The 24,609-nt window shown below is 40.7% G+C and overlaps 1 protein-coding gene across 1 annotated transcript in view; it reads right to left on the bottom strand.

Annotated features, from left to right (window-relative positions):
• The window catches only part of LOC149787951 (uncharacterized), a 58,130-nt gene extending 47,915 nt beyond the window's left edge, over positions 1–10,215 (bottom strand). The window contains exons 1-2 of the mRNA XM_089974215.1: positions 10,043–10,215; positions 701–777 (exon numbers count right to left, since the gene is read on the bottom strand). Coding sequence (XP_089830341.1) covers positions 701–764 — 64 coding nt within the window. The 5' untranslated portion in view covers positions 765–777; positions 10,043–10,215. The remainder of the gene's footprint in view (positions 1–700; positions 778–10,042) is intronic.
• Between the last annotated feature and the right edge of the window lie 14,394 nt (positions 10,216–24,609).

Raw genomic sequence — 24,609 nt, 5'->3', positions numbered from 1 at the left:
ATACTCAGCTGTTATTATGTATCTACTATTTTACATTCTCACTGCTCATTTGGATTTAGCATGCACAGATAAAATGAGAAGTGCTTTCAGGTGGATTAAAAAATTGTGACAACAGTTTCACCCGAAAGATGGATAGATCTGAATATAATACTAAGCTTCATCTTGTGCTATCTGTCCTTACTGATCTTACAGCACTACAATTCAAGGCAATCTGAAAATTACTGCTACCATACACATGCATCCGCATTTAAACAATATAAAATGCATTATAATTCATTTTCAAAGGGTTAAAATAAGACAAACTGTAAAACTTATTATTTTGTTATCAGATAATCGTAATGAAATTGAGTTAGAAAAAGCTTTGTTGACTGCTATTAATGTTTCAATTAAAAAAAAAGGATGGGGAGTATGTACATCTCATGTGGCTAATTAATTATTGGTACCCAGTGAGATTTATTTAAGCCACTGCAGCTATGTATGTGTGTATATATGTGTGTGTATATATATGTGTGTGTGTATATGTGTGTGTGGGTGCAAGCTTGATATTAACAGCACTTTTCATCTGATAATAGATGACTCATTTGAAGGATAAATATTCACAATGTTTTAATTTCTCTTTGTGTTCTCGATTAAAACGAATAAAATAATTATATTTCTATTCCTCTTCTGGACAGCTTAATGAACTGCACTGTGTACATACCAGGCAATTCAAAATTGTTGCACTTAGCCACCAACTTCAGTAGACCATCAGACCAGGACTTCATGGTGACAACCAATCTGAAAATAAATATTCAATTAGTGTACTCTTGTAAACAATCAAAAATTTATAATCATTCAAATAAACTTTCAACTTATAAAAAAATACTCTGACCTTTATGCATCTCTCCTGCTATGTATGTACACAACAAATCTTACTGTAGCAAACAAAGTACAGTGGTACCATGTGAACCCCCTCCATCTTTAATAACCCTCTATGCACATGTAGTTTATTGATCAATGGAGTCTCAATTAACTGCAACTTTGCTAAGCAGAAAGCATTACTTTCTTTTCAGACTTAACCATTACATTGACATGTGACCTTCAAACCCTAAAATATAGCTTTCCCAATTTCTCTAACAAGTCATCCAAACTTTGGTTAAGAAGATCTATTAATAAGAGTTAGGGCAAACCCAATTTTTCTTTTAACCTCAATGACCTTGATCTTTGACAACACAATAAATATGTTTTTTTCCTTATTTTGGAAAAGGTGTATAGTCTAGAACTGAAGTGAAAAACTACAAGAGGCCCAAGTGGATCTGATATTGTTTAACTGGTTTACATAGCTTAAAAGCTAACTATTTCACTAAGCATGCTTGTATAGTGGTATAAGAAAACATTCTATTTCAATTACATATTTATCTATTCTACTACATCCTGATGAAAATTCTTTTTAAAGATGAAGGCATATTATGCAGTCTCTTGTACCCATAACCGAAGTCATCCAATATCTTGATGATGAGAAACCCAACAGATAAAAACTATGGCTTCAAGAGAAGAAACCCAGCCTATCATATGCAAGATCACCTCATTAATAAGCATCCATCTTGCTAATTAGTGAAACATATAAGATCCTGACAATGGAAGCATATATTCCTAGTTTTACCAAAATCTGATAACAAATAAGGTTGAAAGACTCATAACAAGCTCAGCCAATCAAATGCAAGATCCCATCACTATGTGTGGATCCACTTCTTATGAAACCCATTTAAGATCTTTATGATACAAGCCAAAACATTTCAAAACTGATCAAAATCGAATCAGAAATATTGCTTCCAGAGTAGCAACAAGGTCAACCAATCAGATACAAAATCAATTTATTAATAGGATGCATCTCTAGCATTATCAAAACTTGTACAGGACCTTGATGATGGAAGCAAATATTCCAAGTCTATCAAAATAAGATCAGAAATATGGCCTTCAGGGTGGTAACAAGCTTGGTCAATCAAATGCAGGACCACCTAATTAATATGCATGAATCATACTCATTACTGAAACCATCTGAGATCTTGCTGATGCATGTATATAATCCAAATCTAAACTGAATCAGAAATCTGATCTCCTGAGTGGCAACACTATTAGCCAATCTCTTTAAAGACCTTGCTAATTTAAGAAATATATCCAAGATCTTGAGATAAACCCATATTACAAGTTTGAAAAAAATTGGGAATGAAATATAGCCTCCAGTGGGGATAACAAACTCAGCCAATCAGATGCTAGATCAAATTAGTATGCATGCAACTCGTTATCAAACTTATCAAAGAGCTTAATTATATAAGCACATATTCTAAGCTTGATCAGAATGATGTCAGAAATACTGTCGCTACATTGGCAATTATTGATGCTCAGGGGCATGGCATATGTTACCTTTTCCATAGCCAGGTGAGCTAAAAACCAGTGACCTTGACCCAATGTTTAGGCCATCTACAGACTTTGATGAAAGCACAGTTTTGTGCAGAAAGCATTTTCATTTTTCAGCCAGCGATCTTTGACATTCTGACCCTAAGCAGGTGTGTGCCTTACTCCAAGTGCAGCTGTCCACAAAGTTTAGTCCAGGCCTGTGATGCATAACTGAAGTTATTCAACATAAATTACTGGTCTTCCGTCACCATGTGGATTTTGTTAATTACATGTATTCCTTACCCCAAGCACAAGCCATCAACAAAGTTTGGTGCATGTCACTGATGCACAACTAATGTTATTGTGCAGAGACATTTTTTTTCTTGAAATAAGTGACCCTGACCCTTCACACTAAAATCTAGGCTTCCTCCTAATCACAAAAGCAAAGCTATTTACAAAGTTTTAAATAGTGGATGGTGAACCCAAATTATTCTGAGGAAATAAAATAGGTACAGGCGAATGGACATTGTATGTTAATGCCCAGCCTTACAGTGGGCATATAAAAAGTACATCATAATGGCTTTTTTCTTTGGGTGTGAACACGAGTCCCAGACTGAATACACTGTACTTGACTGAACAAATGACAATGACAGAAAAAAGACAGATTAAGATGTACAAACTTTACAAAATCACTCTGATGTGAAATATCAGTAGCTATGACTTACTTATGCTAGTGGAGTGCAATTCTCAACAAGATGAATGTATACACCAAATTTCATCACTGCATGCACCAGTTTTAGATATAAAGACAAAAGCAAACAAATGTTACAGTACCTAAATGGCTTGTCTGACCAACTCCCATGCTCGTTATTATATAACCCCCATGAAAATAACTACCACCCCTTCAGAAATGCAATCTTCCTAAAATTGCAAATTGCTCCAGGTACCCATCAAACTCTGGTAGCCATAGGGTGACCTAATTGAAAATTTGAATGGCCACTTCAATTTTCTGCTGAAAGCCCTAAGGTTGCCTTGAACACTAAGAGATTAAATCAGCTGATGGTGGAAATAAAGTCAAGGTTTAGTTATGGTAAATTAAAAGAGTAATTATACAAAAACCTAGGTATTTTTATAGTATACACAGATCCAGCTGACAGTGGTTAAAATTCACTATCTAGAGTACAGTGAACCATCTTTCAACATTTGGCCTGGCCTCAAATACAGTGATAAAGGGTCTTAACATCTGTTTTCTTCTGAAGATAATTTTTATTAATAAAGCCATGTATTTATGATACTCAGGGTTCAATCTAGAGCATGTGTTTATTGCACTGGCACAATAAAAAAGGTCACTGGTCTCTCAGAAAAACCATGTTTCGAAAAATTAATTATCATCAGATAAAATAAAATCAAATATCTCAGCTCAAAAGAAAATCGCAGCCCCCCTTTAATGGTCAATACCTTATAGCAGACAAATTTGTACATGTATGTTAATTGTTGTACAAGCTGTAATATAAAAACTATGCTGAAAGTTTTTAAATGGTCCCTTGCTTTAGCCAGTTATGTCCAGTGTTATGTTGAGGCTCAAGGTGAATCAAACAACTGCCTTTGATTTCAATTGCTCCAACAAACAAACTCTTGCACATGTTTTCATAAACATTTGGGCAAATATATTAATGAAAATATTCAACTCAGAAAGCAGTCTAAATATTATGTTAATGAAGATTTAGCATAAAAATGCAGTCATGTAGGTTCCAAGGTATGGGACAATGCTATGTTCCGGAATTCAAGAAGCAGTGTAAGGTCAAAGTTGTTTTCACTCAATTTTGTAAAAATAAATGGAAAAAAGGCAAAAAGCAAATATTTAACCAATGCCTGATGAAACTACATAGACAAATAATAAAACAATAAATCTACAATCCTATCAATGGACTGTTGTAATGAAGATAGAATGTGAGTGGTTACATTATGAAAGCCCCTCTTTCTAACAACAGATGTATTCCAATGTATGCTGTTTCTGTTCCATTGGAAAGAAGGTTTCAGTTCATTCATATATCGACTTTAATGCTTCCTTGTGTTATCTATGAATAGTTACGGTAATGTTTTATCAGCAACAAATAGAAGATTACAAAAATATACATCATGAATTACAAAACAAAAATATACTGACGATTCTGGAAGTAAACATTATTAAGTCTTAAAACTCTGTTCCTGCAGTTGAAATAGTCGAGGTTCAAGATCAGTTACCTTGGTGTGTCCAATGGAAAGGCACTTTTATATAGCTTCCATTTCCTATACATGATGTAGCCAATTTGTAAAAAAAATGGCCATTAAAACCCAAAATCTAATATACCAACCTGCTCTTCTTGCTGCAAATGGAACCTAATTAAATAAAAGCTTGTCGACTGGAATATTTAAATTGGCCAAGAAATGGCCAACTTTTCCTACTTGACTGCAATACAATGCTCTACATAATAAAGCAACTTGCATGACATATTCATTTAAGCCCTGATAACAGTAAGCTATTGTACATGAGAGCAATTATTTCTAATACCAGCAGACTGCCTTATTGATTATTCAAGCCTTTCTATAACTGTACAGTTCATGCTTAAATTAGATGACTGTTCTTTACGCAACGAACATGAGATCTTGAATTTTGTCTTGAGATGTTTCAACACTATGTGTGTGTTATTTAGATTTTAAACGTAGCTTTAACAATTTTCCAGTCATAGCGCTATGATGTCTGCAGTGTGGCAGTTTAAAATGATGACTAGCACTGGGACATCATGCCATAGACATGTAGCATGATGTCCCAGCCTGTCACATTATCCTGACACCAGGCCGACCAGTCCTAACACTAACCTCTTAATGCTGAATGCCTAGCGAGGCAGCTGTTAGTACGATTTTTTGTAAGTCTTTGGTATGACTTGGCTGGGGTTCGAACCCAAAACCTCTCGCATCCGGGGTGGATGCTCTAACCACTAGGCCACCAGAGCGATGTAGCAACACTGTGACTGAAGATGTATGGACACATTCAAACACTTACACGTTCTCATCACCTTTTGGTTCTGCAATCCTTTATATTTACATTGGTAGAACTTTACTTTTAATTGGCAACCCTCTGTGAAAAACTAAAGATTTAAGTATGGGAAAAACTTAAATTATATTAAAAATCACAGTATTACATTTATATAAAATACTGGAGAAAAAAACCCATCATTTTTTAAAACAAAATTATGCTCTTGTTCACATACGGAATATCTCTTTAGTTCTGATAATTTGTGTTTCAAACTATTTAAAATAAGTCTAATACATAAACACACTCAGTTCCATACCACAGACACCATAACTGAATTCACTTGCCCTTGCATGCAGTGCGTAAATGATTTCCAACATAAAAAAATTAAAAAGGTTGAAATGAATGAGACCTTTATGGGGGAAAAAACAGATACATAAGGAGTCTAACAAAAAAAACAAGTTAAAAGTAGCACCACTATAATGACTGTCTGCATCATATAACCGGCATCATACTGAAATGGCATTAAATTGTAATCTCTCTATATCAATTTATCTTTTAACAAAAACATCAAAGCAGTTATGTCTGGCCCACACATGCATGAAACATTTTTACCAAATAAAACAAAAAGGTTAAACCAGGGCTTTTAATTGAGGCCAATAGCCTGCAATATTTTATTGTATACTTAAACAGGCATCACCACCCACATTTCCAGCATTGTAAAATTGTTCATTATTCTTCATAACTGATCACTACATTCCATTGGAGACAGTTCATCCAATTAAGATTAGCATCATCTTCCATTCAAAATAACATGTCCATGCCTAAAAGACAGTTTTTTCCCCATTCAGCATCACCAAAAGCACTTTCACCTGATTCAATCCATCTCAAAGAAAACCAAAAATGTCCCGTCTCTTCTACAACCATTGTGTTCATTTCCAAATGTATGGGAATAAGTAGTGCATGAGAATCAAGACATGCTGAGACTTCGACAAAACGTCATTCGTAAATTTGGATAAGTATTTTGGGGTTAAATTTCAACTTACGAAGATTGTAACGAGATTCAAAAGAGTGCTAAAGCTGCTAGAATTGATAGTTCGGATAGGACAGTAGCTAAGTGTAAGAAAGTGTGTGATGCCTAGCTTAGTGTTTGGAATAAACCCTTACATGGATTGACAAAATTCAGTATCACTCTGATGGACGAATAAAAGCTATTTAAGAGGTACATTGACTGACCATACTTTTTTTAAAATGCCCCTCACCTTAGCCCAGTTAGTTCTAGTGTTTGTAGCGAAATGTATTCATCTATAGATCAGTAGCTAGGCCATGTTTTGATATCAATTACGTTGACAAACAAACTCCTTCCCATTCACAAGCATATGTTTTGATAGCTGACTTACCATTAACCCTTTTTCAGTAAGGTAGCAACTATCAATTTCCTGCATGATATCCTTTGATGATAAAACATACAAACATTGCTTTTTAAGATCAGAATCGGTGATCTGGATATATATTAACTGCCTCTTGTACACTATTTCATCATAAAATTAGTTTCAAACTGTAAGTGAACCAGTAGGCCTAATGGGAAATAATGGCGGACTTCGCTAAGTCTGGGATGTACCAGTTTATTAGATTGTTTTCGTACATCATCGGGCAAATATTTTCAGAAAAATATATATATCATTGAAAGCAAAGCCAAGGAATTTTTTTTAATTAAAGATTTAACTTTAAACTGCAAATTATGTAGGTCAGAAACGTAGAGGACAATGCTATGTTGTGGAATTAGCGAGATGCGCTTTAAGGTCTAAGCTGTTTTCCGACTTGACACGTATTTGCGAAAATACGAGGAAAAAACAGCAAATCAGATACTATTTAACCATTGCCTAAAATTACTACAAGGACATAGACAAATAAATAACCATAAATTTGCAATCCTGTAAATGGACTGTTGTAATGAAGCTATATTACAGTTAGTGATTACGTTATGGAAACCTCTCCATCTAAAAATAGATGCACTCACGTCTGTGTTGATTCTGGAGGAAAGAAGGGACTGCAACTTTTGATGGTGGGACTCCTATTTTTACCAAACTGGGAGTCATGTACTCCATTTTTTAAAATTCCTAGCGAGATCCCTGGGTGGGATGTGGTAGGTCATAACCACACACTCACATACTCCTTACCATTTGCTTTTCGTGGAAGGCTCATGAAGCCACAAATGGCAAATAAAAACAAAAACATGGAATACTCACCGTGATTGTAGGAGACTATGAGATGGAATTCATACGGGCTACTTTCAGAGTGATAACCGCTGGGCCCATAGCTTTGGTGGGCTAATAAATGAAGGTAATCCACTAAGTCTCTGCTAACATGATAATTTTGGTAAGAAGTCACCTTACATGGGCCCTTTCACAATGTTTATGACTGATGCTCCAGCATGAATCAACATGCATCAAACAAATACACAGTTGCCATTTCCATTTATCAGAAATGGGTCACATTTAAATTATTAAACCAAAGGGTTTGCTGAGAACCCTGTTGCATTTCATCTACATACATTAAAAATATACATACTTAGTGTTGGTAAAATATTTCACATATGAAAATTTCATGCTGCTGAATGAAGTACTGATGCATGTGATAATATTATGGCAATCAAGCTTAATAGCTGCTAAGCTATGACAGGAACCAATGTTGTTTTCATGCTCATTACACTTGGCCCAGGTCACATATATTTTCAAGTCTGCAGCTTTGTCAATACTGTCATTCCAAAGCAAACACTCACACAGATATTTCTAATTTTTTTTTATAAAAAATAATTACTTTTCAAAAGAACATTTTTTGTTTACTTACTTTAAAAGCAAGCTTCCAATAGCTGCAGCAGGTTTCCATCTGAAGTAATCCATTTCACTAAAGAACTAAACAAAGGTGCCTGCCAATGATGGCTTATTATCCAAAACAACATCATGATTTCAATAAAATGTTGACCAATAAGTGATTGTCATAACATTATGTGCTTTATAAACGGATAACCCTTGTGTATATAGCCTAGAAGTTAGTGGAAATATATGGAGACAATTAAACAACTCCTCCAGCTATAATTTAGCAATATTTGTCATGTTAGATGCTATTATTCACTTACAGAAACATCAGCTGGCATCTTTGCTTTGGCATGACAATGTATTAATAAAGGTGCTGAAAATACAAGTTGCCTGGTCCAAGTGTAATGTATGCACAGAGGAAAAATCACAAATCGCTGACATTCTTCAGCTTAACTTTTCACTGGTCTAACTCATCAAAAGGTGTTTTATAACTCTGAAAAGTAAACTTTTCATATTTAAAACAATGTCTAGATTAACTTAAAGTGTCACTGTGAATTAAAATACCAGTGTTAAGAATTCACAGGTTTGATGTGAAACTAATTTCCAGAGTTACAAAAATTGTCTCTCAATACATGTATATATTTATCTATAAAGCCTTTCATGTCTGCTCCTCATACCCATGTAGGTAAATGAAAATTCACAGAAGTAAAGACTCATCCAAATGCATTGTAAGACCTCGATGCCGATATTTATGTTTTAGGCATCAAGGTCTTACTGATCTTATAACAGTGCTGCATAGCATGTTCTGATGTCATTTAACATTAGAACGACAAATACAAATTTTCAGGAATATCTCACACTTGGCAGCCCATACTGGTGCTTTTCTAAAAATTAAAGTTATGTTTTAGTCAGACTTTTCATAATCTGATGTCTTTTTCCTACTAAATTCAAATTCCCACACAAGCAAATGGACATGTGTTCAAGTTCCGCTGGCCTACGAATCAGTTGACAATGCAATGGAAGCCAAGAATACCAAAGTCGGATGAAAGGATGATAAGAATCTTGAAAGAACCACAGCTATCTAAACACTTTCTTTAATATTAACTTGTTTTTGTTTTGTTAAAGTGTACTTAAACTTAAACTGATTTTGGAATTCCCAGCTTCCATTGCATCCCAGCCAAATGAAATGTAGGCCAATGAAACTTTAAAACAGGTCCATTTCTTTTGTGAGAATTTGAATTTATTAGAAAAAAAGACACAAGATTAAGCAATGTCCGACTAAATCATTATGAATTTAATTTGTAGAAAAGCTTTCTTATTGGCTGCCAGTTGTGTGAGATATTCCTGAAAATTTGATTTTCGTTACAATGTAACGTTATTAGACATCAAAACACGCTACACAACACCGTTATTTAAGCAGTAAGACCTAGACGCCCAAAACATAAATATCAGCGTCGAGGTCTTACATACCAAATTTTATAGTAAACATACTTTTTCAAGGATACAATTCTGCTTAGTTTAAAGCGTATTCGCTTCTTTACCGAAATCGTTTCTTCTTTTGTCCTATTACAAAGGTACAAACTATTGTCTCTCATTGGAGAATGTGATTGGTCTTTCAAAAAGGTTTGAAAGGGAACTATTTTTGCTGTTTCGGTGGATAAGGTTGCGGATAACGATCTCGATTTAGCTAAATTGCACATACAATTAAACTTTTATCGCAATTATAACACCAATTTGGTGCAATGCTTCCACAATGCACACAGACAATTAATGCTGGCATTGTCTTTAATTAGACATGCATCCTCGAAAACATGTTACAATGCAATATTCATACTTTTCCAGTTCCTTTCTGGCTTTCTGGCCGTGTCTTGTTGTCAGGTCCTCCTATTGTGAATGTATCATAACGCTTTGTGCACGCAAGTTATACACAAGAAAAGAAAGGTGCATACAACAACTGATATATTTCAGCTACAAAGAAATGCATTTAACCAACTCACCTAATTAGCATACCATATACATACGCAGTTCCGGAATTAACCAGTGTCTGCCGGTTTCCTGGTCGATAATGTTTAATTCCAGGTTTGTCGGCCTTATGCAGCATTATTTAAAATTGTTATCCATAAGTCAAATTTTAGCATAAATGAACCACAATCAGACAGTTTGTTACCAGAATATTTAATAGAAGTACTCGCAGGCCTTTGAAATATATCACTGCAGTAAGAAAATGGCAGAATATCAGAAGAGACAAACACACACACACGCACGCACGCACACACACACACACACACACAGAGGCCCCTTCAGAGGTTGAGAAAGGAAAGGGCCACTTGGTGAGTTTGAGACCCTAGGACCTGGCTATATTGAAATTTGGAAATTATTCGAACGCCAAAGCAAATCCATAAAAAGATTATATAAAGATTTCTAAGACAACTAAGTACACAGCGAAATATGTTTATTATTATCAGAATTGTTAACAAAATTTTCGAGGCCTCCTTTGGGTAGAGGCCTGGGTCATATGTCCCCTTGCCAGGTCCACCTCTGATTGGACATACATACATACATACATGGGGCGTCGAGTGGTCTAAAGCGCTCTCCGTTACGGATCATTGCCACCTCATCTCTGTCTGCATGGGTTCGAGTCTCGGACTGGTCCAATGCTGGTATGTGAGAAAGCTTGCCAGTAGCTTCTCGAGGGTCGGTGGTTCTTCCGGGGATTTCCCGGGTTCTTCCTCCACCATTGATAATGGCCGCCATGTATAGCCTCTCGTGTGCTGAAAAATAGCGTTAAACCCGACAACAACATACATACATACATACATACATACATGTGTGTGTGTGTGTGTGTGTGTGTGCGCGCGCAGGGTTTTTTCCCTTCTGATACTGTGCAAGTGATAAAAAGAATTTCAAAGGTATGTGAACTATCTGTTCAATTCACCTTGAAAGTCAAATGCTTTTATATTTTTCTATGGAATGTTAAAACGGGAGGAACACTGTACAGAGACTTTTCAAGTTTTTGCACTAATATCTGCGTATTCATATATAATGTTCAGCTCGTTCGTATACATACCGATGTATTATTTGCAACCTATATTCAACTCTCGTTCTCTCCCATTCCCTCACCGCTCCGGTGGCCTATTGGTTAGAGCATCTGCCTCGGAAGCGGGAGGTCGTGGGTTCGAACCCCAGCCGAGTCATACCAGAGACGTACAAAAATGGTACTAACAGCTGCCTCGCTAGGCGCTCAGCATTAAGAGGTTAGTGCTAGGACTGGTAAGACTGGTGTCAGGATAATATAACTGGGTGGGACATCATGCTACATATCTGCGGCATGATGCCCCAGTGCTAGATATCACTATAAAATGCCACACTGCAGACATCGTAGCGATATGTCTGAATTTTTTTTAAAGCTACGTTAAAAATGCTAATCTCACACACACACACACACACACACACACACACACACTCCCGTTACAATTCCGTTACAATCACACATGACATTCCACAAGGAGAAGAATATTAAACGGCTCAAAATGCGTGAAGACACCAGCCATTCTTGCAGTTGCATGAAAATAACAAAAGACTTGTCATTCTCGTATGTTAGCTAGGTTCATCACAGAAGCGGAGCACATAACAGTAGTAAATGGGGGCACCCTAGCCTCAATGGGAATTAGCATTACAGACAGGGTCCCGCCACTCTAGCCTCAATGGAAATTTAACATGGGGAATACAAGCCCGGCACTCTAGCCTCAAGGGGAATTGAACATGGGAAAAAGTCTTGGGCAACTCTAGCCTCAATGGGAATTACCATTACAGGACCCCATGGGACAATCTGGGGACTATGTAAATTTAACATGGGAATTGATTGTGGGTCTGTTGAGCGACAAAATGGAACAGGGTCGGGACCCTATTTTAATAAGGTCCCGACCTGAGGGGTCTATGGAAAGGGAACAGGGGAGAGGGATAGAACACACACACACACACACACACACACACACACACACATATATATTAAATAAAAAAAGGGGTAGGCAATTGAAAGTCGATCTCTTTTCGAGAAATATGGGTGGCCCTGAAAAGGGCCTTTGGGTTTATATATGCCCTTAACATAAAGGGCATCTGTGACTTCTTCTTGTCCTTAGGCTTCGTCTCACTGTAGGACCGTAAATCAGGACTCTTTTGAGGCATCCTTGCCTCTCCACGTAAATCCTACGTATCCATAGGTTGCTGGCGGTCCTATGGACAACTGTCCATTCGGATCGGACATACATCGGTATGTCCGTCCTGAACATCATTGTTGACACAAGGGTGGAAGATTCAACGTCAGTCCACATGCTGAGGCGACGAGAACAGGTAAATCAATGCAGTGAACTGCGTTTATTTATAGGTAGAGGAAGGATTGAAACGGATTGAGTTCATTGACCAATCCAAACACGGGTTACAAAATTCAGTCAGCTCGCATCCAATCCGAAGAGAACAGTCTGTGACGTCACGTGGTCTATATAGATTCGCTACCGCCTGTGTGCAGTCAACTGATGCGAGACAGTGATTCAACATGACGGAAACTCAGAAAACGATCCATTGGGGTGCACCAGCAGTGGAGACTACACGAGGGAACCCGGACTTACTTTCAGAAGAGGTACATTGGGATTTTGTGGATTTTCTTACCTCGCAAGAATTTGTTCCGGATCCTTCGTCACCTTCATTACCACACGTGGAGAATTTTAGACAGAGACAGAAAGAAGAATTGGAAGCTTTTCTTTTACAGCAACAACAGCAAGAAGAGGTAAGAAAACAACAACAACAACAACAACAAGCAGCAGCAAAGAAACAAGAGGGTGAAAATCAAACGGTCACTGTAGTGTTAGACATTTTAGCGGAGTTAAGAAGTCTGAAACAAATGCATCAGACTTCTTTATCACGACCAAAGAGAATACGACCTTCCCGAGCTAAACACTCCAACCCTGTGACTAAGCCTACCGTACCACCCTTAGTGATTTCAACCCAATCATCATCATCAGAAGTAGGCCTCGGCCGTGGCAAAGGCTTAAGGCAGTTAAAGTTGATTGCTTAAACTCACCCCTACACTAAAAACCAAAGGCCCTTTTCAGGGCCACCCACTTCTCTCGAAAAGAGATAGACTTTCAATTGCCAATAACTCAAAAAAAAAAAAAAAAAAAAATTTTTTTTACCCCTATAGTACGTGTATATGAGTGCGTGAGTGTAGCTTCTTATTTAAAATCAAAACTCAAAGACACTTACCTTTTTATACCTAATTTATTCTTTTATAGAGAGTTACAATCCAATTCACAATTCACAACAGAGCACTTTAAAAAGTACATTCACTTCTTCTGTCTCCTTGTTTAGTCTCTCTGTTTTTTAAATTTCTTCACCGTCACAGTCTTTTCCTCCTCTTCCTCCTCACTTTCTTCCCTTCTTCTTTTCTTCTCCTGTTTCTTTTTCTTCGCCTGTCTGCTATCTTCCTCCTCTTCTTCCTCTGAAGAATCCCTCTCTTCTTCTGACTCCTCTTGTTTCTTTTTTGGGCAATCTGGAGACCAATGACTCCTCTTGTTTCTTTTTTGGGCAATCTGGAGACCAATGTCCTTTCTCTTGACAATAATAACAGGTACCTTGACTTTTGTCTCTTTTAACCCCTGTTTTTCTTTTTTGACGGTCTGGACACTCTGAAGACCAATGCCCTTTCTTCTGACAGATATAGCAAGTATCTTCACTTTTATCTCGAAAGGAAGGAGAGTAGTCCGTCGGCTGGTCTGAAGAAAATTTTCTAATGACCCCTCGCAACGCTCTAATAAAACGTTCCATCTGGGTAGTCTCTTCCATCGTTGTGCTCGGTTTGAGAGTGAAATGAATAGTGAAAGGACAAGACACATACCCCTTATATACACTGGTCTGCTAGGACTATAAATTAGTCCATGGTGTTTAAATTTTAGTCATTCGACTTTTTTCACTCAAGATGAAACGATCCAATTCATTTGAGAAGAAAGAAGAAGAAAGTAAGAGGCAGAAACGTGATCTATCGCCTCGTACCAGAGCTGAAGTCTTGGCACAAATTCATGCCAGTGATTTTGAAGAGGACATGAGTGAACCAGAATCCGAACCCTCTAAACAAAGTTCACCACCCTTAGTTAACCCTGAAAAGTACTATTCGATTCGAGAGACATAAAAGCGCTCCTCTAGAAAATTTAGAACCACGGCTTACAAATATACGGTGAAGTTTAAAGATTTCAAGTCCGAAGTACCGTTAGAGAAAGCAGAAGGGTTCATCACCGGGGTGTGGGATTCTTTGCTCACCACACTCAAGTGACAATGTCAACCCAAAGAAGGCGATCGCTTGAGACTTTCCATACAACATGACGGTTTGAAATCCCCTGTTTGGATCGAGTTTAGCACCCCTGCAGAATTGACTGCTTCCAAAGTCATGGACAAAATTCAACACGTACAACAATCCAATGACCAGTTTGACATCACCGATGGTAAAGCCACACTGGACATGACCCACGTCTCTCCTCCTCAAGGGACTGGACGCAAAAAGATGTTATTGGTGGACGAGCTTCGCAGCACCAAAATAAGTCTCGTCCGAATTCACAACCCTCAAGACCAGATGTGTTTAGCCAGGGCCATCGTGGTGGGACGAACCTATGTCAACAAGAACGACACGGTAGAATGGAAAAGAGCCTGGAAAACTATTCGACAATCGGACCGAGCCAAACAACGAAACGAAGCAGAACCCCGGTTACAACAAGCTGGCTTGCCCAAAGACAAACCCTGTGGCATTCCTGAAATGCAAAAATTGCAAGATGCCCTAGCTCCATTCTACACCTTGAAAGTGCACCCTCAAGAAGTGCGCGGGCCTCTGTTGTTTCGAGGGAAAGACTTTAAGGATGGAAAATACATTCACCTTTATCATCACGATGACCATTTCGATACCATTACCAGTATCACTGGATTCCTGGGATATGTTTATTATTGTGAGAAATGTGACCATGGTTATAACAATCGAGAGCAACACAAGCATTGCGGATCGAAATGCTCAGGATGTTTGGCCTCTTCACCCTGTCTGAGCGAAGAACCAGTGCATTGTTCAACTTGTCTGCGCACGTTTGTCAGCCCTGCCTGTTACCAACAACATTTGAAGACGCAAGGTTCACAGCAGAAATGTGCTTGTCAACTGCTGAGATTGTGCCCTACGTGTGGACAAGGCCTACGTACCAACAGTACCAAGGCACACGTATGTTCAGGAAAGAAAAAATGTCACATTTGTCACCACATCGTGGACTTGGAACACGAATGCTACGTGCAAAAATACCAACCCCCACCAGAGAAAGAGGACGGTCACAAGAAGAAAGGCAATTTCATCTTTTTTTATTTCGAATGCATGCAAGAGACCGGTATTCACATTCCTAATTTCTGCGTGGCTCATCGAGCGTGCGAGAAGTGCATTCAAGAACCTATCTTCAGACATTGCCCTCACTGCAGTAAGATTCCCGGAGGGCGTGAACAAATCTTTCGAGGACCGAACACGTTAGCCGATTTTGTCCAATGGGTCTTAGACCCCATCGACAAGACGTGGAGCCAAGAGGACATCGAACGTTACGGAGATTGTCATTGTCATGCCACGGTGATGGCTCACAATTTCTCCGGATACGATGGACAGTTTTTTTTTAGATACTATACGGAACAAGGCACCGAGTGTCCTAAAGTGACTTTGAACGGAGCCAAAATCATTTTCATGCAAGTGGGACAAGTACAGTTTAAAGATTCGATGAGTTACTTGGCCATGCCTTTGAGTCGAATGCCTAAAACGTTTGGAATGACAGAAATGGCTAAAGGGTACTTTCCACACTTTTTCAATACGGAAGCTAATCAACATGCCGTTCTACCCCATTTACCTGAGGATCACTATTACGACCCTGACAACATGCGTACCGAACAACGAGAAGCTTTCTACGCTTGGTACCAGGCTCACGCCTCCGACCCTTTCGACTTTCAGGAAGAAATGTTAAAGTATTGTCGTTCCGACGTGGACATTTTACGACGTTGCTGTGGAAAATTTCGAGAACTGTTCATGGAACACGGAGGGGTCGATCCTTTGAAAGAAGCTTGCACCATTGCCAAAGCGTGTTTCTTAGTGTACCGGCAACGATTCATGCCTGAAAACACCGTGGCTGTCATCAGTCCTCAAACGACCAACTATGTCAAACGTCAATACTCGGTCAAAGCCCTACGCTGGTTACATTACTTGTGCGACAAGGAAGACAAATGGATTCAGCATGCCCGCAACGGAGGAGGCGAAAAGACCATCGGAACGCATTCGGTCGATGGCTGGGACTTAGAAAACCCCAAGATCGTGTACGAGTTTAACGGTTGCTTATTTCACGGATGTCCCGTATGTTACCCTGACCGTAGCACTAAAGATCAGTTTTTACAACGAACCATGGAAGACTTGTACCAGGACACTTGTCAGCGACGTCTAAAGTTAGAACAGCAAGGATACCAAGTGGTGGAAATGTGGGAACACGAATACGATCACCGTTTGAAAACCGATCCCGAGTTTAAACGCCTCGTGGAAAGTTACCAGTTCATGGACCCGCTGAACCCGAGGGATAGTTTGTTCGGAGGAAGGACCAATGCCACCTGTTTGCTGTACCAAGCCGACGAAGAGAAAGGAGAAGAAATCAAATACTTGGACGTGTCTTCGCTGTATCCTTACGTGTGCAAATATTGTCCCTTTCCTGCAGGGCACCCACAATTGTTCACGGAATACATCGACCTGAAAAACATTCGACAATACGAAGGCTTGATCAAGTGCAAAGTTTTGCCTCCCACGGACTTGTACCATCCCGTCTTACCTCACCATTGCCAAGGCAAACTGATGTTTCCCTTGTGCCGTACTTGTGCCGAAACGTGCAACCAAGATCAGCCTTGTCAGCACACCCAGGAAGAACGGGCTTTGACGGGAACCTGGGTCAGCGTAGAATTGTTCAAAGCTCTGGACATGGGATATCAACTGTTAGAAGTGTACGAAATGTCACTTTCCCAAGACACAACAATACCACAAGGGTGACCCCACGCAGAAAGGCATTTTCGCCGACTACGTGGATGCCTTTTTGAAACTGAAACAAGAAGCCAGTGGCTATCCTTCCTGGTGTCACACTCCCGAAGACCAAAATACATTCAAAGAGAAATACTGGGCACAAGAAGGCATTACTTTAGATCACATCGAGAAAAACGAAGGCAGGCGATCGTTTGCCAAAGTGATGTTAAATTGCTTGTGGGGTAAAATGGCACAACGTCCGTGTTTACCCAAGATGGAGTATTTGACAGAACCTTCCCGCTACATTCAGATGATTCACGACAAAACCAAATTCATGAAATACGTGGACGTCGTTCGCGAGGATTTGATCTTGGTCAATTACGAAGAAGATCTGGACTTTGTACAAGACGACCCTTTTGGAAATGTCATCATTGCGGCTTACGTGACAGCTCATGCTCGCTTAAAATTGTACGAAGCTTTAGAACTGTTAGGGGAACGCGTCCTGTACTTTGACACGGACAGCTGCATTTACATCCATCACCCGAGTCAACAGCACCCTGACATCGAAGGAGACCGTTTAGGAGCCTGGACAGACGAGCATCTCGACGACAAAATTCTAAGTTTTGTCAGTGGCGGTCGAAAAAATTACGGCTACGAATACCGGGACCCACAAGGAGAAGTGCACACGAAGTGTAAAGTGAAAGGATTGACTCTGAATTATCGTACCAGTCGAGTGGTCAACTTTGGGGTATTGAAAGAAGCCTTGCATTCTAGAGAGGATGAACACTTTAAAGTGACCACCTATCAACCCAACAAGATTGTACGTTTACCCACTCACCACATCGTCAGTCGACCCTTGGAAAAAGTCTATCAAATCGTGTACCAGAAGCGAGTGCGACTTCCCAATCATTTCACCTTGCCGTATGGACACGCCGGTATTGGTCTGTATATAAAAAGGAACCCTAGGCAAGATCGATAGTTCATTGTGACTACCAAGACCAAGTGAACAAGATGAATACTTTCAGAGAAACACAAAACAAGTTGAGACAGGCACAATTCAAGTTTGGGGCTTCTGAAGTGGAATGCGATTGTGAGCCTTGCGACTTTTCAACCTGTGTTAGTGACAGTACCAGAAGAACCCGTCACCCAGGACAGGACTGTCGTGGAGATCACTGAAAGACCCTTTCGGGAGGACACTTGTGTGACCTTACCCCCTATAGAACTGGTCAGAACATTACCCAAAACATGTTGTACAGACACTTGTTTTTATTTCACGTTGATGGTTATCATGTGCCTTTTATCGTTGTACTTAAGCCTTTGGCTTTTATGTATTTTTGTCTTTCGTATTCATGTTTAAAACATTCAATAAACGTGTCCTGAAAAAAGTATATAAACTCTCGTCTTGTTTGTTTTCGTGTCACAAGTGACATTCCTCACACTAGGGCTACCTCTGCTGTCTCTGCTCTCTCTTCCTCCACTGTCAAAGTCATCGACGAACACTTAGATCGTGCCAGTTGGGAGGCTTTGTATCTTCGCCATCCCTTTAACATGCTCATTGCTGGACTTAGCGGTTCAGGCAAAACCGAATTCGTCAAACGCTTGATCGAACATCAACATCATTTGATCGATCGACCACCTCAACGCATTGTGTGGTGTTACAAAGAGTGGCAATCGGCGTACAGCCTCTTGCGAGAAAGTCAAGGCGATTCCATCGTGTTTGTGGAAGGCATTCCTAAAGAAGACGACGGCATCGTCTCTGACTCCCGTCAAACCCATTTGGTCATTTTCGACGACATGTTAGGAGAAGACGAAGAAGAAATTAAACTGTGGTTCACGCGCAAAGGGCATCATCGTAATGCCAGTGTCGTTTACATCACTCAAAATTTGTTTCAACAAAGTAAAGCCCATCGCACCATCAGTCTCAATGCGCATTACGTGGTCTTGTTTAAAAGCCCTCGAGATAAATCGCAAGTGCAAGTCTTAGCCAAACAATTAGGGACACCTTGGCTGACTCAAGCGTACGACGATGCCACTCAAACTCCACACGCCTATTTACTTGTCGATTTGAAACTACGACCCACGATGATTTGCGATTTCGTACCCACTTGTTTCACCACTGGTGCCAAGACGGAGGGCCTGTCCTGTACACGTCTCCGTCCTCGACTTAACTTCATTCCACAAAAAAAATCTATAAAAGCCTCAGACCCTTTTCGTCTGTCTCACACACATTTTGAACATGACGTCCCTTCAGTCGCATCTTCCCGTCAAATTGATTCGTGCCTTGTATGGCATCAGTCGAGAAAAAAATCCACAAACACGAGCTCGTGTCTTAGAAGCTAGTCTCAAAGAAGTCTTACGATGGTTCACGGTGACGGCACGTCAATTACTAGAAGGGATCATTCAGATTCCTCATCACACACTCAATCGACACTCAATCGACGCATCGACACTCAAACCAAAAAACAAATCATTTTGAAACCTGGAGGGAGCGGTACTCTAGGAGGGGTCATCATTAGCTCTCTCTTTAAGATGGGATCCTAATGCCCCCAAAGTTCTCCCCAAGAAAAAAGTCAAACGAAGCTCCAAGAAGAAGAAAAAGACCAGGTCCCCAAGGAGACCCGTGTCTCCAAGAACTTCTCCAGTGGCGGGACCCTCCTCTTACCAGACACCACCCCGGAAAAAGAAAAGAAGCCCCCAGAAAAAAAAACAGAGAAAAAGCCCCCAGAAAAAGAAAAGTCCACAGAAGAAAGCTAGTCGCAAGAGAGGCACTTCGGCCAGGACGCAACCTTACACTCGCAAACTACGACCTGCCACGGCGGTGACTGCGTCTTCGGCAGCCTCAAGTTCATCCACTTCTCCGTTGATGACACCAAGAACTGAAGAGTACTTGGAGACGTTGATCACACCATGAACTTCTCCGTTGATGACCCCAAGAACTTCCCCAGTGGCAGGACCCTTCAATTTAGTGGCAGTGGCTGCTGCTCACAAAGTACCTTCTCCCAAAATCAAAGTCCAAGAAAGATCGGGCATGTTACAAAGTTTACTGGATTTGTCCAAGCAAGAACTGGCTCGATTTAGTCCGTTATGTACCCCTGCACGACGTGTCATGCCTGTCCTGAAGTTGATACGACGTAAAGACAATCAGTGGCGACGCGTTCCAGTATAAAAAAGGTGTGTGACCAAGTCGGGGTATCAGTGTTTTGGTGCTCCTGAAGATGTCACCCTCCAGAAAACTTCCCTCTTCTAAACAACCCCAAGGAAAGAAAAGGAAAGGACTGCCACCACGTTTAGTCAAACATGGGGACATGTTATCTGTCCTGTCCAAAGCTTCTCTACCCCTACGAAAAAAACTCATTCAATCAGTTTCCAAAGAGGTCATCGATACCGTGTGCGAATGTTGTTTGAACGTCTTGAAAGGTACGATCCCTTTGTCCAAACACCAGAAACAATGCTTAGGCAAACATCGTCACGTTCTTCGCCAAATGGTTCAAAAGAAAATCCCCCTTCGTCAAAAGAAGAAGATGTTGGTCCAACGTGGAGGCATTTTACCCCTCTTGTTAGGCCCATTGCTGAAAGGAGTCTTGGGAACCATGTTGGGAGGACTGATGGGAGCAAGGTGAAAAGGCCCTCTGAAGTCCCAAGATCTCAGAATCGACCCTTGACAACCCCATGGAAGCACGAAAACTAGCTTTAGTGCCTTACAAACGATGGATGGAATACCATCGTTGGCAAGAACAACGCACCCCGCATTTACCGCCTAATCCCCATTTGAGCGAAATGTCCCAGTTATAATACGAATTGCAGTCCTTGATGGATCGCCAAGATTTGTCCGAAACAGAAAAATCGCAAAAGTACGGTCAACTCTTGCAACGACTACAACTCTTTCACCAGAAAGCTTTAGACGAAACAGCTCTACCCACTATGAAAGATTTTAAGACCTTGATGAAAAGTCCAGCACCATCACCAGTACCACCACTACCAGTGACCAAGACAGAAAAAGAAGAAGGGTTTCAAACTCCACCAGAAAAAGTACACAAGTTAACAACACCACCTACCTCCAGAATTGGATGGATTCAAAAGATGATGACCACCCCTTCTTCATCACAAGAGAAAAAGAAAGTGAAGACAGAAGTGAAACAAGAACCGATATCCCCTGTTCCGGCAACCTCCTCTGCGACACCTATTGCTGGTCGCACACGCAAAGCATTGCAATCCAAGAAAGTACCCCAAGAGGAAAAGAGTAGCATCTTCCAAGAGTGGGTGCCTTATTAACACACAAACACAAAATGGAAAAAGTGTTAGCCAGCATTTACTACGATCCCTCGCATCCTGCAGGTTACGCAGGAGTTCAAAAATTGTATCGTGCTGCCAAAATGCGACTGAAAAGTCTCCGTTTACCTCAAGTGCAACGATGGTTACACGAACAAGCTACCTACACTTTACACAAACCCATTCGACGCAAGTTTGCCAGAAGTCGCACCCAAGTGGAAGGCATCGATCATCAATGGCAAGCCGATTTAGCCGATGTCTCTCATTTGGCCAGCTACAATCGCGGCTACAAATATTTGTTTTGTGTCATCGACGTCTTTTCCAAATTTGCCTGGGTCGTACCCTTGACTTCCAAATCGAGCAGCGAGTTAGTGCGAGCCCTGCAACGAGTGTTGAAACAAAGCGGTCGTCACCCTCTTCGATGGCAAACGGACAAAGGCACCGAATTTCTGAACCAAGCTTTCCAAAAAGAATTAAAGAAACGTGACATTCATTTTTGTACCACCGAGAAGCCCGAAACCAAAGCCAGCATCGTGGAACGTTTTCAACGCACTTTGAAAGAACGCATGTGGAAATATTTTACGCATCACCACACTCTCAAGTACATCGACATCTTAGCGCACCTGGTGCAAGCGTACAACCAATCTTACCATCGAAGCATCGGACGTGACCCGCAAGACGTGACTCCCGAAAACGAAGTGTTGGTGTTTGAACGCCTGTTTGGTACGTCCCCGACGAGGGCTGCCCCCAAGAAAAGTGGAGTGTTGACCGTAGGAGATTGGGTGCGCATTGGCAAAACCAAACGCACTTTCGACAAAGGTTACTTACCTAACTGGACGACCGAATTGTTTCGTGTCACTGAACGAGTGCATGGCCGTCATCCTGCCGTCTATAAATTGGAAGACATGAACGGAGAAGTGCTCAAAGGAACGTTTTACTTACTCGAGTTACAACGTGTCACCAAAAAAGAAGACGACGTGTACGACATCGAAAGCATTCTCGAACGCAGAACCCGTAAAGTGGGCAAACGACTTGTCAAAGAAGTCAAAGTACGTTGGAAAGGATATCCACCCAGTTTTGATTCTTGGATCGACGCTTCGCAAGTCATCGACTATAAAAAGAAGTGACCATCATGCCCTTTCACACAGACGCAGCTACTACTGCTACCAGTCCTTCACCCAGTTCTTCTCTGCAAGATTTACAAAAACAACCCTTGTGGGTGTGGTGTGGAGAACGTGTGCCTAAAACACAAATCGTCTTTTTCTGCCAAATCTTCGTGGTGTATTGTGTCATCGGGGCAGCCATCGCCAATTTAAGTTTGCAACAAGGAGACAAACAATTGTGGACCATTTTATTGAGCAGCTGCATCGGTTACCTGCTTCCCAATCCCTCCCTGAAATTCTCTTCCAACGGGAACCACGGGAACCTTGTGTCCAATGCCAGTGTCAGTCACCACTCCAATAACAACAAGAACAACCCTATTTTGGGCGGAGACACGCCTCTGACGTCCAGTAACCCCTCGGACAGCCACAGAACTCTGGAATTATGAGTCACCAAAACCAATTTTACTTAACCTTACCCAGTGACAGTTCCATGGAGGTGTTTCCCAAGAACACGTTGTGCTGTTACACGGCCAAATTACCTCAGACCATCCCATTAGATCACGAAGCCCATTGGGAAGTGGCTTTAGTAGAAATCATTCACCCGACTCAAGTCCTCAATGTCCTTCCCAACCAAAACTTTTTTGATGTGGAAGTTCATGACGAACAATTGTAACAGTACTTGGATACCCATGGCAAATATGACAAGAAAACCCCTGGCACAAAAAATCAAAAGTACACCACCTATCACTTTTTCGTTCCCCCAGGCTATTATTTTAGTGGTCAACATTTGGTGAGCACCATAGCCTCCAGGTTTAATGTCGTGTTTCTGAAAGTTTTGGAAAGTGTCAAAAAAAGTGTCACCACGGAATACCACAAAGCAGTTCGTCGCTTCTTGATGAAATTTGACGGGGGTAAAATCGTGTCCATTTTATTTTGTCGTTAATTGTTTGACATGTTGGGCGGCGACATGGACATGAGAAAGGCCATGCTCAAGAAAAACGAATTACCAATCATTTACGACAACGAGTCTTTTAGCAAGTTATTTCGTGCCCCGGTAGAACTGAACCAAGGACTGAATTTGATGTTTGTGTACTCCGATGTGGTGGAGTATAACGTGGTGGGGCACACCTCTGTGCCGTTACAGCGTGTCATTCCTTTCAAAGTGGATTCTGCCACGGTCACTGACGAGGAATGTGGAAACACTTACCACGTTCACCGCGAATTTGTACATCCTCACTATTTGCCTGTCAGCAAGTCGTATTTGGACACGGTCAACATTGCTATAAAAGGAGATCTGGGACAAAATATTTCATTCACCAAAGGAAAAGTCACGGTGAAACTCCATTTTCGAAAATGGTTCTCTCACGATTCGTAAGTCATGTATCCAATGTACCGAGCGGTTGCTCGACAGCGAGGACACGGTTTAGGAGATATGTTAAAATCGGCCTTTCGTTCGGTGGCCCCGGTGTTGAAACCGATGGTGACACGCGGATTGCACGCCTTGAAAGATGCGGCACTGACACAAGGCAAAGAATTTCTCCAAAATGTCATCATCGACAAACAAAATCCTAAAGAAGCCTTCATGAGGGCAGGCAAAAATGTCTTACTGCAAACGGGCAAAGACCTTTTTGGCCGACGAGACACACCTATAAATGCCCTGTACGCTACCGAGTCAGGCATTCAGCAAGGACAAGGCAGAAAGAGACGACGAAGAAAACACCCTTTCACCAGACTTCACACGTCTAAAGCTAGAAATGCAAAGAAAAGAAGAACCGTTCGAGACTTAGACGTTTTCGATTATTGATAAAGAGAAAAAAATGATCCACGGAGAGTCTTGCGCCTGTTCCAAGTCGGAAGTGGATCTGTTTGCCATGCTCCCCCACCATGATGACCATGCAAGAATCCCAGTGGGTGGAATTTCATCCCGTCTCCTCTTTGACGGATTCCGCTCCCATCGAGTTTGAAATCAAAGGACAA

Source organism: Sinohyriopsis cumingii, chromosome 11, assembly GCF_028554795.1.
Source record: "Sinohyriopsis cumingii isolate HCF-2022 chromosome 11, ASM2855479v2, whole genome shotgun sequence".
Lineage (NCBI taxonomy): Eukaryota > Metazoa > Mollusca > Bivalvia > Unionida > Unionidae > Sinohyriopsis > Sinohyriopsis cumingii.
The sequence above is the reverse complement of the archived record's forward strand: the minus strand, read 5'-3'. Positions and strand labels throughout refer to the sequence as shown.